The sequence below is a fragment of the Orbicella franksi genome, chromosome 2 (genome assembly GCF_964199315.1).
Source record: "Orbicella franksi chromosome 2, jaOrbFran1.1, whole genome shotgun sequence".
NCBI lineage: Eukaryota > Metazoa > Cnidaria > Anthozoa > Scleractinia > Merulinidae > Orbicella > Orbicella franksi.
The window spans coordinates 13042648-13058548 of record NC_138146.1 but is presented as its reverse complement, the minus strand read 5'-3'; the positions used below and the strand labels follow the sequence as shown (position 1 = coordinate 13058548).

The 15901-nt window shown below is 39.4% G+C and overlaps 1 protein-coding gene across 2 annotated transcripts in view; it reads right to left on the bottom strand.

The window, feature by feature from the left end:
- Positions 1-15516, bottom strand: part of LOC145478039 (fibrocystin-L-like) — a 47283-nt gene extending 31767 nt beyond the window's left edge. For both annotated transcript variants that reach the window (XM_081455925.1, XM_081455926.1), the window contains exons 1-21: positions 15180-15516; positions 14984-15058; positions 12878-13019; positions 12478-12586; positions 12037-12094; positions 9758-9845; positions 9171-9224; positions 8664-8737; positions 8175-8285; positions 7566-7676; positions 7251-7343; positions 6817-7091; positions 6249-6500; positions 5838-5919; positions 5221-5508; positions 4271-4602; positions 3442-3730; positions 3055-3354; positions 2426-2703; positions 966-2049; positions 633-697 (exon numbers count right to left, since the gene is read on the bottom strand). In XM_081455925.1, the coding sequence (XP_081312051.1) occupies positions 633-697; positions 966-2049; positions 2426-2703; positions 3055-3354; positions 3442-3730; positions 4271-4602; positions 5221-5508; positions 5838-5919; positions 6249-6500; positions 6817-7091; positions 7251-7343; positions 7566-7676; positions 8175-8285; positions 8664-8737; positions 9171-9224; positions 9758-9845; positions 12037-12094; positions 12478-12586; positions 12878-13019; positions 14984-15058; positions 15180-15252 (4233 nt within the window). In that variant the 5' untranslated portion in view covers positions 15253-15516. The remainder of the gene's footprint in view (positions 1-632; positions 698-965; positions 2050-2425; positions 2704-3054; positions 3355-3441; positions 3731-4270; positions 4603-5220; positions 5509-5837; positions 5920-6248; positions 6501-6816; positions 7092-7250; positions 7344-7565; positions 7677-8174; positions 8286-8663; positions 8738-9170; positions 9225-9757; positions 9846-12036; positions 12095-12477; positions 12587-12877; positions 13020-14983; positions 15059-15179) is intronic.
- Positions 15517-15901: the final 385 nt, after the last annotated feature.

The window sequence follows — 15901 nt, the reverse complement described above, 5'->3', positions numbered from 1 at the left end:
TGGTATTGCAAATTTTTAGATACATGTACCGTTTGCCGACTTCACCAGAATTCTCTTCAAACACCTCAATACGCTGCCGCTACAAATGTTTGCTTCTCCGGGAACAAAACAGTCAGGCGTTATCTTTGTTTTACTCAACAACAGCTTTCAAAATGTGTCTGTGAACACGTCATTGGTTCAATGAGACTCGAACTGGTGGTTTAGTTGGGTAGAGCGCGCGAGTCGCGAAAACAAGCGGCAAAGCCGCGATGGGCCCAGACCACTCTCAGCTTACCCGCTCGTTTTTTGCGCATCACGCCGCTCTATACGGTCCTCTAACCTAACCAACTAAACCGCCAGCTACGCAGGCTAGGCTGTTCCTTATGTGCCAGCCGCGCTTAGAACTCCTGTTCGTTGATCATCCTATTTGCTGCTGCAGAGATTCGTTTTGAGATTGACTAGACTGGGTTGATGTGTTCACACTGTGTTTCCATTGCTTTGTTGCGCTACTTCCAGCTCTAATTTGCTCCATGTTTAGCTTACTTCAGTCATTAAGAAGCCATTCCAGTTCGCAATGCAACACATAACTTCGTTAGTCTTTTAAAGAGAAGTTCTGCTACATCATTGACTTCAAAACAGTTACACAGTAGTACCTGAACAGAGTCGCCAGAGTTTATCACAATGGTCTGAGGATTCCAGGCGTAACCAATACCATACTCTGAGGAAAAAGACACATGTCAAAATTACAGTTCAAATACTGTCTACGAAGAACCTTTAAGGTAACAAAATCTAATTACGCGAAGCAGAATCAAAGGGTATAATCCTGAGACACCAGCAAGCAAAAGCTCAAGCGAGCGAAGAAACTGAAATCGGGAAAGAAAGTCAGCTTCCTCTCGTCGCTAACGTTTCGCATTTTATATGTATGCTATGATAAACGTTGGCCACATAATTTCCTAATTGTTTGAGCTAAAAGTCTAAAGTCTTACTCGGGTGGATTCCAGTGTTGTCCACATTGTGAGCCGTAGACGATGCTTCCGTCCTGCACATGATGTTTGTGCTTCTACTTGACAGGACTTTGCAGGGAACATGACCAACATTTACTGCAATTGCTGAAGTGTTATCACTGAATCCACGACCAACAAGAGTCAGAACTGTTCCTCCAAACACAGAGCCGTGCCCAGGAGAGATGCCGCTCACATACAAGATGTAGTTGAACTGTGGTGGTCTGGAACGTAAGCCGGCTTCTACAGCACACCCAATGCCTTCTACACAGACTAGCACGTCATACATCCCAGGAGCACTAGCAGGAGTGGTGCATTTTATAAGCACGTCGGAGTACAAAGTCACTTTACATGGATGAGGACCTATTTTTACCGTCCCTTGTTGGGACCCAAATCCTGTGCCGTGGATCATTAACTGTTCACCTCCACTGACACTGCCTTCTGAGGTACTCAGTGATGACACTATCGGAGTCATTCCAGAGTCGTACCAGAACGCGTTCAACATCGATCCAACTTCACTGCCGACCGCGACATTGACACTTGCGTTACTTGTGTCATGAGATGTCGTGACACACGATATTTCTGTCATGGTGACATTAACTATGTCACAGATGGAGTCGCCGATTGTCACACTGCTATCATTAGGTGTCACGCCAAATCCGCTCCCTGTTATAGTAACAAGCGTTCCTCCTCCAATACCTCCCCTGGCTGGTTTGATACCGCTTACACTTACTTCATAAGTAAAACTGGCTGGTCCACTTGAGGGCTTTGCAAATCCCTTATTTCCAATTTTCATGACAACATCATGCGATCCGCCAATTGACTGACCAGCGGTACACTTAATTATAGTTTCATTAGAGCTTGTCACGTGACAGGTGGTTGCACCAATGGTGACATTTACTTCCTGTATATTGGAGCTGAAGCCACTTCCGGTGAGTGTAATTTCGGTTGCGGCAGTTCCTTTTTGTGGTGATATAGAGGTGAGGGTTGGAGTATCCGGGGATGAAAATGTGAAGGAACATTTTCTTTTGGAACAGCTCGATGGAATATTGTTCAGCGTGACTGTCACCTAAAATGAATGTAACAAATATCTTGTAACGGAGCAATCTTAGTGTTATTAACATGAATCTTGAAACCTGATGGCAAAAATTTTGTGGCTCCATAGAAATTCCTTTTCCGTCAGATTGCCGCTTAAACCTAAACCTAAACGCTCCAAGCATTCACTTACAAGAAATGTTTCATTGTTAGTTAATTTGTCGAACTAGGTTTGACTAATCAGAGTCCGATATTGTGCCTTTCTCGACTAGTTGGCTATCTTGACTTTGTGTCCTGGTTGGTTCTTACGCTCTTTGTGTTTTTGTAATTAGCCAGATGAGAACTGAGGATTTTCTTAACGTTTTAATATAAATCTAAGACCGCCCCGTTCGTATAGAATTGTTTCATACCTGTGGCTCGATTTCTGCCACTCGCAACATGTCACCTGGTATCGGTCTTAGGAACATTCCTCCATCATCGATTGTGACAGCTTTCATTGACACGTTGTTTCCTGTCAAACCGGTTCCATTAACTGTCAGGGCTGGTTGATCTCCTCCTGTTGTGGCCCATTCCACTATCCAGTTATAGGACGCGCATGTGCCTACACGGCTGACGGTGACCTTACCGATGTTGAAATTGTTTTCGAGAATGGATTTGAACTCGTCTGCAGATACGTTAGCAGGGATACCTAGAAAAGGAATAAGAAATATTTAAATTTAGAGAACTACATTACATTACACCAAAAATAATAAACTGTTTCAATACTGTGCCGTCTATTGAACACTTACATACTGTTGTAGTTGACCGAAATCTTGTCGCGATCTTTTCTTTTTTTTTTATAAAAAATCAACAAAACATATTGAAACTAACTTAGCAGATGCAACACGCTTCGCAAAGTTAGAAGGTGGTTTTCACCGTTACTGTTCATGTTTGTCGTGTAGCTAACTCATTGAATAACGGATTGTTTTTCCAGTCGAAGCACAATTATCTTAGATATACTGCCCTCTATACCTCTATAACGGTAAGCTCGAGAAGGTACCTTTAACTTTCTCATTTTCCAAGAAGATATCGAACGTTCCACCAACTGGAGGAGTTGAAGCTTGATCACGTGATACAACAATATTGCAACTCTCTGACGCGTTGACTGGTCTAAATATCGCCTGGTCAGATGTAGGGTTACCACTGACCACGGTGGCTTCTGCTATCTGCAGGAGTTCGATCCCAGTCCCACAAGAAGCGGGAGTTAGTGAGACAGACCAAGCTCTTGGTCCTAGGCTCTGCACGGTCACATCTTCGAGTATGTTATCACCAGGCTCGGCAGCAGGAAGCAGTCTTTGTACTTGAACAAATAGAAAATGAAATATTTAAAGTGAGTCTTGAAGAAGCCAGAAAATAACAAGAGCAATTAATGTATGAAAAAACCTACCCATTACAGGGTCCCTCCAGATGAAAACGTCGTCAATATAAAGGTCCACGCCTGCATCACGTGTCACGCTGATGAGCTCCACGTAAACCTTATAGCGTAAGTCGGCCTTGATATAAGTATCATGTAAGATCTGATCGTAAACATTCATGCACAGTGAATTCCATTTCTCATCCGGGACAGTAACAATACTGTACTTCCGCCATGATCGCCGGTCAGCACCGGACTCGTCTGTGTATGAGATACGAAAACTGATGAAGTCTTTCATCTTTCCTTTGTATGAAAAACAAAGCTGTCAAATGAAAAAGAAAACAGCAAAGATTAGGGCTCGTAAACGTTGATATAAAATGTGACAAGGTTGGTGTCGGGTTTGCTACAGAGCTAGAAAGAACAGATAGTCGAAACTACTTTTGCCATCTCTTTAATGAACAGATCGTAGTCCTTGGAGAAGAAAAAATGCTTTGCAATTTTTGCACCATTTTTAGTCAGAATTCAGTTTTAATCTTTTCTGGTATGGATGACAAGCATACAGTTACTCAGACTAACTTAAGTGACGCATTAGTTTCACGGCAACATAAAGCTTTACTGTGAATCCCGAAACTCATCCATGACAAGTCACAAAATTACAAACGCCAGAATGCGAGATGAACTCTTAATCTCAGCACATGCATTGCGAAGTGACAACTCGCCTCACTCGTTTTGTGCCTCGTGTTGCTGGGTAAGCAACCTTACAGAAATTCTCCAAGTTATAAATGGAGAGATTCAGTTCTTTTTCGTCGTAGCCTACATCTTTTTTAGCCTCAAGTTATTGTAACATTGAACAAACACGAACCTGTTGGTATCTTGTTACGTCGTAGCCTCTTAAGACTCTCCCCCACATATCTTTGGTCTGGCCGCTATAGAATATATATTGAGGATTCTTCAAGGAGAACCGACCACAATGAGGTTTTGATTTGAAGACTCTTTCGCCCCATTCAGGGCCCTGCGACGAACTCTCAAACCCGTTATAATAGTAGGCTTGTCCGGGTGGAGTCTGGTAACTACAGTACCAGTTTGTCATGTTTTTTAGTTGTTGTTGGATGTCGTTATCTGATGCGTCGATGTGAATGCGTTCTGATGTTCTTCCAGCCAGGGACAACTTGAACCAGTAGTTACCAGGAACACCTTGTTTAAGTGAAAAGGAACTCTGTTATCACATTGAATAAAAATAATTGTCAAATACTAGTAAAATAAAAATTCCTGGCAAGTCTGACACGGCGTTTTGTCTTGGCCAATAGACTCTTCTGGGCTAGACCTTTCAGAATTGATAAGATTCACATTAAATTACTCTGTTATAATGCTTTCTTGTACAAATCGGTTTGTCGTAAAACCAAAAACAAATCAGTTACTTGCCGATAAATCAGACTACTCAGCCAATCTCAAACCTTAGTAAAACTAAAACCAAAACCAAAGAAATTGCCTGATAACTTTCTTTATTCAATTAAAAACCGCTCTATCTAGCTCCGACTACTCCAAATATAAAACCGTACAATTCAAACCAGTCGTAGAACCTTAAAAAACCAAGGCTAAGCATCTGCAATGTTTTATAAACAACGAACAACGAGACGTAAAATGAAATTTATGTGAAAGTGTATTTGCAGGGAGGTTCGGAATACTGTATTTTCTGTTTGCTGTACAGTCTCGTATCGAGGTCCTAATGGCTCCCCACCCCAGCACCCCAGCGTAAACTGCTGACCAAGAAGCCGGAAGGCTCTGTATACGACACTTCTGTCAACATTTTACCTTTCTGTAAGCGTGTGATTTTAACAGAAGTCATATTGGATGTCACAGAGGTATAAAACAGCATTCGTGTTTCTTCAGGGTTCTTGAAGTAGAAGGTAACTCTATAAGCTGTGGAGTTTTTGCTCTTGATGAGCTCTGTCACATTTACTTTGCCTTGCTTCCTGACACTTGTAAGATTGTTGAGTGCTTGTTGAAGGGTTTCAGCGGTCAGATTGTTCATTGACACAGAAGTCGTGTTGACTCCGTCATAGCTTAGAGAAAACAAGTCGATGCAAACAGTAACATTTCCTATAAAATATACAACAATCTGGTATTAACATGAATCTGTTCCTTTGATCCTGCTACTTTCGCGTTACATTCACTAACAGTTGAACTTCAATTTCCCGTGGTGTAACTGCTCAGCGTTTCTGAACGATTTTCTGACATCCTATTTAATGGGTTGACTTTTAAGCTTATATTTCCGTATAATTGCGTTTTCTACGCCAGTTATAAATCGATCCAAGACCTAACTTGTGAAACTTTGTCTCCAACCAAAGCGAATTATTTCCCCAGTCTTGTTTCACAGCTGTGTTTTCTGTGCGTTTCTTCCTCAAACAAAAGGGAAATGTGCAACTTACCTTGACTTTGGTTACATGGTGTCACCTCTATTTCTTGGACTTCAAACATTTTCCCGTCAGCCCAGCTAGAAATGTTGATTATCTAAAAAGATATAGATGATGATAACATTTTTATTTTTTATGTGAAATCCTTCAATAGTTTTACTTCACGGGTGTTAACCATTTTTCGGGTAGCAAGCACTGATTCTGCACAACTCTCTCGACATAGTCTATTAGAACAAGAGGAACTGTTTAATAACAATTTAAAACTCGGTATCTATGCGTGTTTATATATTACATATCTTTACTTGAAAACTGTCGGTATAAATGAATTGCAGTGAAGCTGAATAGTTAGTAAGAGACACCATGAAAAATATCAATTAGAAGGAAGCTTTTCATAATGTTGTCAGAAGATTTTGCATCAAGTCTTACTTGCACTTCTGGATGTTTTAATGATTTAATAAGAATTTCTTGTTTTTCGTTCACTGCCGAACCAGTCTGCGAGTTCACGTAACGTGTTTTCTGCATTTTAACTCCAATCATCACGTGACTTTTCCCGCCATCCTGTACGTGCAGAGCCTCGATGTAGTAACGCTGTCCTTTCTTGAGAAAGAAAACCGCTGACTTCTGTTCGGGTGAAGCAGACCAGCTTGTTGATGGCTTGAGACAGGATGCGATTTTCGTCTGGAAAAAAAAGAAAAACGAAAATTTCGGCTTAATGTTCATTCGTTTCCAAACATTTTAACGCTGAAAAATCATTTTAAAAGAAGGTGCATTTCTCTAAATCTGCACTCTTCATTGTCGTTTATCGAGCACTCAGTAAATGAGATACTTGCTGTACTTAGCTGGCAATACCTTTTCCAATTCATGTCATTGATCAATCAGTCGATCAACGGAAGAAAAGAACGTTGTTGATAGTAATTCAGTATCAACCCCAAGACGCACAAGGTAAACTACAATAACTTACACCGCGGCCTTAATTTGCAAACGTGTAACTTACTTTGCCAGCCGCAGATTCATTCATACTCAAGTACAACTCGGCCTGATCATCGGCTTGAATGTAGAACGTGTAGTTATTGTCCGAAGGAGGAACGAAGAAGCCTCGGAGGCGATCGCTGAATGACGTTGATTCACCAAACGAGGCCTGGGTTGGAGAGCTTGCCTCGGGTAACACTTCCGAGTGGTAGTCTGCAGCAGTCGTTTTCAGACCTCCGACAGCCGATACAGACAAGGGTCTGGTGCTAGTCCAAACTTCACGTAATAAACCACGTGATCCTGAGACATTCAAATTGGAGTGTGTCAGTGATTCAAATTCAAGCAGCTGAATCACTTTTCATTTGATGGAAGTATTGCCAGTATTACAGTCCCTGGCCATTATTAATTACATCATGTACAAGTAGTAAATTGAACTATGTTCACTGGAATCGTGCTTACCTGAATAAAAATCATATTTATCTGCAGGAGGAGCTTCCATTGTTTGGCATTTAATGGCATCATTTTCCATCAATAGTATTTCACAAGGAACTCCTAGTAGAGAGAAAATAGCATTTGAACATAACAAATTGACTCGATTATAAATGACCAGACAGTTATTAACCTTGATCAAGTCATGAATTAACAGTCTTAACATTACATAACAGAGTTATCTTCGTATCTTAGGGTGAGATAACAATCCTCGTAGTCCATCTGGTATATGGTATGCACTATAGACTCGCTCAAAATTGGCAAAGTTCATTTTACAAGTAGTACCTGCTACTTCAACTGAAACCTTGGTGGCACGCTCATCAAAACCTTTGCCTTTTATGGTAAGAACTGTTCCACCTGCCGTGCTACCAATAGAAGGACTGACTTCTAAAATATCTACGGATAAAAAGAGAGACATGAGGATAAATACTATCTTCAAATCAGTAACATCAGATAGCTAATGTTACTGTCGGGTTTGATGAGCGCTTTGGAATATCCTTTGGTGGTATCAAAACCGCTCGCCCAGTAAAATGCTGGAGATAATTTTAAAAATAACAAAAGTTTCATTGAAAAATGAAACGTTTTGCCATTTAATTGACTAGGACGTAAAAAAAAAAAAAGTAAGGCGAAACTGTAAGGAAATTTAATCAGCATATCACCAAAGGAAAATTGTTCGCATACAGTACAGCCCGGAAATAATGTACGCGCAAGAACGTCTTTTTGCGTCCGCAACTTCTCGTAGTTACTTCGGTAAGCTTTCGCTTAAACCCAGCAGGCAGTTGCACAAAACTTCTTTCAATCGTGAGAAAAGCACAGGGTTTAATTGTCTTCTTGTTGATATTTTTTTCAAGCTCTTCTTCTTAAGGAAGTATTCATGGTCTCATTACGTCATACCTGCGTGAGTTTGGAATAGATAAAGCTTGTCCTGTGAATCAACTGAAATTACATCCTTAAACATCTGAGATCGCCCATATCCAGAGACCAGGAATGACACTCGCTGGGATCCTAAAGAAAATAGATACACACTAATTTCTCCCATCCTCTGACGTCGTATGAAATTTTACTGCTGGTAAGAAGTCACAGCTTTTCAGTGTTAGGCTATTCGGAATAACTTCAGAAATATAAAGTTTTAACGCAAACGTTTACGAGTGGCGTGACCCCTCAATTGTTGACGTACCGTGTGACTCTACTCGCAGGGTATCGTTGAAGGCAAATCGATGTTAAAATTCGATAAAGTTTAATAAGAGGCAAAATTTGAAAGGAAATTCAAGACATTTGATGCTTAGCCACTCATTTAAGGATGTTCGTTGTACTGCGCAATTCATTCAAGGATCAAACTCAAATCACGCATCACAACATTCCAAATATAACTTCAATTCTTACCGATCACTGTGGATGCAGGCTTACATTTGATGTAACCAATCTTCGCCACGTTGTCTTCAATTTTCATCCCATACCTAAAAATTGAAAATTGACACAAGTACAAAAAATTAACACAGGCAAAACGCGTGTTTTAGGAACGTTTATTAATGATTTTGGAAGTAATTGTTTCAAGTTTGTTGAGCCCAACAACTGGCGTACGTATAACGTGCTCTGAAAAAACGCACAGAGTTCTTGAGCACCATTTCCTATTGGTTCAATGTCCTATTTGAGTTTTTCCGCCTTTATTGTACGATTGTCGCGAAGACGATCAAATCTGAGTATACATTTCCGGGAGTGGATTTATCCTATAGCATTAATTGAATTTCTTTTTTCTTGTGTAAGTATGTCGCGTTTAGTAAATAATAACCATTTATGTAGTTATGTACAACAACTGAGTATTTTATAGGTTACTGGATGGGTCAAAATCACAATGAGTCACTTCATGAATAACAACACTTCATAGCTTACAGTTGTTCCGTTTCTGGATCTTTTATCTCACAAAGACCCGCACCAGCATATATCCTGAAAGAAAAATCACAGACAACTGAGAAAACGAACTGTTACAGAACTTGAAATTTAACCTACTCCTCGTTAGCTTTGATTGGAGGTCAATGTAACAAATGGCAAATACTCCGAAACCCTTATTAATTCAGCTGAACTATCATTTTATTATTTAACTTACTCTTAACTCCTTAGAATTTCATCAGCAATTTATATTAATAACACAGAAAATGTGGTTCTAACCTTGTAAATGAAGTACTGTGTGTGTAGGATGCGCAAGTGTTCTGCGTGAACTTCTAAGTCTAGTCAGTGTACGTGTAACCATTAAAATGAATGCTATGGAAAAGTACTGTAACTGACATCAGTGGTGATATTTTTCCTCAATATTTTCCAAAGTTGAATTTAAAATTTTCCGGGGTAGTTTTCAATTCTGAGCTTTGCAGCCATTAAAAATTTTACAGTTGGCACAGGAGTAATCTGTGTTGTGCAAACATTTTGTGAGGGGAAACTGGGAAGAGTAATCAAAGTGGTTTCAGACTCTTCCCGTTGTGTACCTTTCAATGGTAGGCATGCTGGGGTCAAAGTCCTCTGTTTCCATAACTTGATCCGTAAACATCCTTCCACGTATTGTTAAAAGCGTCCCTGTGATGAAGAGTTTGGACATCAAACATCGTTTAGCAGCCGAGTTGTACATGATTATACAATAAGTAACTGGCAGATAGACAAAGGTTAAAGCTGTTACTCAGCAAAGACCTAAAGAATAGTTGAGCACGCAAAACCTTTCGCTCAACCATTCCATTTCACAAAGGCAATCCGCCACTGACAATAACTGTAAAGTGTTATTTTCTGTGATTAAACAGCGCGCCTGTGAAACTATTTCAAAGAACCTCAGAAATACCACGCTGATAGTTCATAAGCACAATGCCAGACTGCCGATCTGGCAATCCGCCACTCACAATAACGGTAAAGTGTTATTTTCTGTGATTAAACAGCGCGCCTGTGAAACTATTTCAAAGAACCTCAGAAATACCACGCTGATAATTTATAAGCACAATGCCAGACTGCCAAAGAACGAATACCCCAAAGGTCAAGATCAGGAGGCAAGAAGAAGGCAGCTCGGCTAGTCTTAAAAAACATTTTACAGACCACGTTTTATTTCAAGCTGTATTATGCAATCGTGTTCAGCTTTCGCCGGCCTTACTAAAGCCTTTTGACTTGCTCGTATTCTATCTACATGTAGTTTCTTTTTTCAATTGTTTTAGTTCGTAATTAATGGGTTCTGCCTATACTATGCCTGCAGCTGGATTTAACATGGAATCTCTAGTAAGAAATTTAGCGCCGTATTATCTCTAAAACCAGGGAAAATTAGTTCATAAGGCTGACAAAATAAATGGTAGATCGCATAGTGCAAGCACTTTGATCGATTGGCAAGCAATGATATATGTTTAGCACGCGCATAGACTGTCATTAAACTCGAAACTCGAGTTTTTTATCAGCAAGTCTCCATCTACAACTATAACCCATTGGGTTGTTTACAAAAAACACTGAACCCTTACAAATTTGGTGGGAAGCATACTAGTTTGAATAACATCCTAACAAAGGTAAATGACAAACGTTATGAATAAAAATAGCAAGCATGTCTGATGGTTGTGTAAGTCTTGGGTGAGCCTCTATCTTCTTCGAGCTACAATAGGCAATGAAATATTGAACGCTTTTGAAAATTTTTTACATTGTGCGCTTCTGATAGATTCGGGAACTCATCAGCGTCTCGGTCGATCAGTATTTTCAGAAAAATCTAACACAAATGAAATTTATTCTACAGAGATATTTCATCCAAGAAATATAACGGAATCTTAAAAGAATATTTGAAAATAATTCTACGTTGCACTGACACTGCGCGTTTTGTGTGACCCGTCGTGCGCTCGGGTGCATTTTTGTTCGCTTATGAACCCTTATGAACCCTTATGTAGTCAACCAGACGAATACAAATACCAGTTTTAATGTCAATACAACGTTTATCAAGCAATTTCCAAGGTAGTTATAGTTTTTCTCCCCGAAATTTGCTGGTCAATAATTAAGTGCAGAAGAGTTTCTTTTCTTGCTTAGGAATGCGCTTGGTGAAGGTTACCTGCTGTTCTTCAAGATGTCACTTCAAGTGGATACCATATGTGTTTTGACAGTAATTAAGAACGCGTAACATTTGGCGCCTAAGTTTCACAAACATATTTTTGGTAGAGTGATATTACAAAATCGGTGAAACAGATACCAGGCACTGTATTAAACACCGCTTTAACATTTTTGCCTTTTGTTTACTTTTTGGTAACTAGTTAAAGAAGATTAATTTTTGTTTCAGGAGTTTTATGAGATCACGCTAGCAGTAAAGCGAATATTGCTGACGAAGGAAAATTACAATGAATCCAAAACTACTCCGGGGGTCCCTTTTTGCTACCTTACAAACTATCAGACTGAACTTTTCCGCAAAGGGAAATTGGACTGGTACTTGGCTGTAAAGGCCAGTAAACAGTGGAGCCGTTAAGTTACTTTTGATTAAATTAGTATGCGCATAATTTGTTACATTCGTTTCCATCAGTTTTCAAACTGCACAGAAATGAAAAAGCTACAAATACTCGTTCATAGCCTGTTTATGGAATTCGGATAATTTTGGTTCTGCTCTTTTTATTCATAACACCGCAAAGTTGACTTACTTGTTAATGGATTTTTCCGATGGAGTTCTGAGTTCCTTTAATCTAAAAACTAGGGCCGAGTACAAGAAATGCAACGAGTGTCCCAGAAATAATGACAACAAAACTAAATTGCCTTGAATTGCGCTTACCTGGGAATTCATATCTTGGTGTTAATGAGGTAATTGTAGGAGTTCTGTCCTCGGTATACTGAAAAAAAAAGGCCGTGTTGGATACATCACTCTGATAATGTAAGGGAGCTCGACTCTTAGATGCACTAAGAGTTATCTGCTAGTTAATTGAAATGGTTGCAATAAATCAATCCATATTCAGGTTGATCTGTGATGATGCTAATTCCTCAAGACTTAGAGAAGGAGGATTTGATCCTCAGAAGCAAGACTGGTTTTTGCCTCAATAGCATTTTCTTCATCTTGTAATTTAATTAACTACTCAATATTTTAGATGTGCTTTCTGACAAACTGTAAGCAGGTAAGCGAATAGCTGGTTTAGACTAGCTTTCATGTGTTATAATCATTAAACAATTCATAGTATTTGAACTGAAAGAAGTGATCCAAACTTGAAAAATCCCATACCTTAAACACACATTCACCTCCACAATACGCTCTTCCATCACTGTTATCCAACCACTTCCCATCCACCAGCACTCTTATGTTATAACTGTCTTCTCCTGACAATGAGGGTCTTTAAACGACAAAAATAGGTTCAATTGATGAGATCAAGACAGAGCTACAAGTTATGCTAGTTCACTTGACAAAGCGATTATACAACATTATCTCCTAAAAATATTCCGTCTACTGGATCACGGTAGTAAATCACCACAAAAGAAAATTGTTTATAATAACCTTTATTTTAAGACCGTTCCTATGAAACCAAAAGTTAACTCTAAGCTCGTAAAACTATAAGTTTTGTTCTTCCAGACAAAAACATTATACTTATTGCTATAGGGATACAACATTTAGACAGTTCACCAACCTTGTCAGACAAACGATTTGATACTGGGTCGTGTAATACGTTATGACGTCACAAGGTACGATATAGGCACGCGACACTGACACAAGGGTGACGTTATTGCCCAATTCCTTTTGAAACTCGTTAAACTGGTCCTCTGCAAATCCTAAAACAGGAAAAACCAGTCAAAGGCTTATTATGTATGAGAGTAGGTCAGAGAAGGAAGTCTCGGCTCTGGAGTTCAAACAATGGTGACGGGGTTTTTATGAGAAGTTATTACGTTTCGTTCGGTTTACTATTCGGCAGCAAGTCTCAGCAAATATTTAACATGTTTTATAGTTTTCATATCGGTTTACGCTTTGGAGTGCCATTCCAGAACAATTAAGACTTCATAGACAACAAAAGCTCTTTTCTAAACCTTTAATTAATCTTATTGTTGTATGAACTTCTCTCTAATGGGGTTAATTATCCCTTCTGGAAAAACTCTTCAGTTCCTAATAAAAATGTCAATTTGTAATAATCTTTTTTAATTATATGAAACATGTTAATACACAAGGAATTAAACCTTCAAATACAACAAGTAATCATATCCGTTTTGATAAGTTGGTGGCAGAAGATAGCTTCAGTGAAAATGTTACTATCAGTGGTTTGGAAAAGTTTCCATAAGCTTATCTCGTAAAAACAGTCTTAATTCAAGTTCTATAAAGCTTAGCTTAATTCCTTGCCATGGCCACAATTAACGGCTGAAATCTTAGGTGATAAGTGACAGAGGACTTTATACCTCCAGCTCGACACGTGTACAATACATAAGATGACAAAACAATGAAATTTAATAAAACAAAAAGGCATAAGGCAATAAACCATGTAAGCTAATTAATTTTGTAGTCATGCATCGATAGACCCTTCCAAGGAATCAAAATTTCCCAGCCATTTGCCACGTTTGCTTTCCGGCACTTCATTACGTGTATACACGCAGGGAGCGTGGGCGTTCGAGTGGAGTAAGCGTGATTCAAGGGCGTCTTACACGTGGTACACAAAAACGTGACCGTTTAATTAAGCCAAATTAATGGTTTTGATTTCCTGTTAAAAAGGTTGATCTTCATCACGCGCGCGTAGACAGACATTGTCGTTTAACACTGGAATTTTTTTCCCGCGGTTTTATTTGCGTAAAGACATCGCGGGCGAGGCGCGATTCAGAGCTCAGCGCAAGTCTTTTCTGTGTAAAACGTGACCGTTTATAAATTCTGGTAGTTCAATTTTATATCCTAAGGCCAGATTCATGAAGATCTTTTAGATAAAGGTGTCTCGTAAGTATTGTTCGTTTACAAAAGCCTGTATCTGTTATAGAAAGCAATGCTTTGTGCATGAATTTAGCCCCTGTTCAGTATCAAATTTGGCAAAAGATGGCTACAATAACTTGTTATATAACACTGATAATGTTGTTTATCATCTTTCTTGCCACTACGCTTCACTGACTGAGTTGACTGCAACACTGACACAATAAATAGCCTGATTTGAATTCCGCTCAAGTGCCGGCCGGTGAAAACAGATCCATGATTCGAGCTTTCCAACGTTTTTCACCTGCATTCTGCAGTAAAATGACGCGTCAGTGACTTACGACTTTGAAAACCACCCCATTCTTTTGAGTTGGTGAAAGATTGAAATCTCAGTTTAGAAGTTAAAGCTGGAATTCTCAGCCCGCTCATAAGGTTTCTTATCTTTGTTATGACCCTGTCAGAAGTGTAAGTCAATCTCTTTTAAATCGCTCGGCAGCCTAAAGTAAGATCCTGGAACTGATATTTTCTAAAAACGTGTACACTTTGGATCAATAATAGGCGGTTTGGTTCATGATATATTGAGACAGGGTACGTTTACACAGACGAAACCAGATGGCCGGTTCGGATTTTCGAAAACCAACACTACACGGGGGTTATAATTTCCATTGTTAACCCTCTCTTAGCTTTGAGTGCTATTGTACACAAAATACCTGAAAACTGCTCTGTACCTCGCAGCACTCATAACGTACGCTAACTCGAAACTTGAAATCAGAGACAGTAAAAATGAACAGTTTTGATTCACAGTTTTAGGCCCCAGATGGAGGGCTGGTAGCTATGGAAATTTGTGGCCTACCTTCACCATGTATTGTTAATTTTGTCTCTCCTTGCAAACTTCCAGTATTTGGAGTTATCTTTATTACCCGCCCACCTGAAAGATGAAGCATGTTGATCGATTAGCTTAAGTACTGGTCTTTTTTCAAATCGTAGAACTGTAAATGAACATATAACACCAATTTTTGAAGAATTAGACAGAAGGTAGAACAAGTTACCTTGAGCTAAGGCGAGAGCAGAGAGCAACAAAACAGCTACAGCTTGCAGAATGCCCTCGTCCGGTTTCTTCATCTTGCAGTGAAAGCAAAATCGGGAAAATACTCTCGAGTATGTCGTGTAATGTCGTCTCCGGCTGAAATCTTCGCTGTGTACTTAATTTATAAAATCGTGATTCAAAGACTGACAATTTTTCACAGCTTAGTAAGCAATTAATAAACCGTGGCTTAAAGGTCACATCCAATTGTGCGATCAGTCGAACAAATCGCTTTGCAGCGAAATCAATGAATACTGTGTCCTGTCCGGGTGTAGTCAATTCTGGTGACATAAGTCAAAGAGACTAAGGTATATTGCCAATGGATTTAAATAGACCGGTGAAGTTAAATTCGATCCTGTTTACATTGAGATTAGACATGGTCAAGAAATTTGAGTGCATATTTTTATTAGGGTTATGTAAAACAATTGGGTTGATAAGGATGCAGATCACATCCTGGCGATAATGTCATATTCTTAACACGATGAGTAGCCTCGAGTAGCCCATTAACTTAAGAAAACACCAGGTAGAGCGTAGCTTTTGACCCCTGAAAATATCTGTATGCAGCGACGCACGCACACCGCAAAGCCTCAAGAACCGACTCAAAACGTGCGCAAACGGAACTTGTCTACGAAATGAGATAAGCAAAGCTTTTGAAGGACACCTTAAATTGCTTAAGATTTTTGTTGA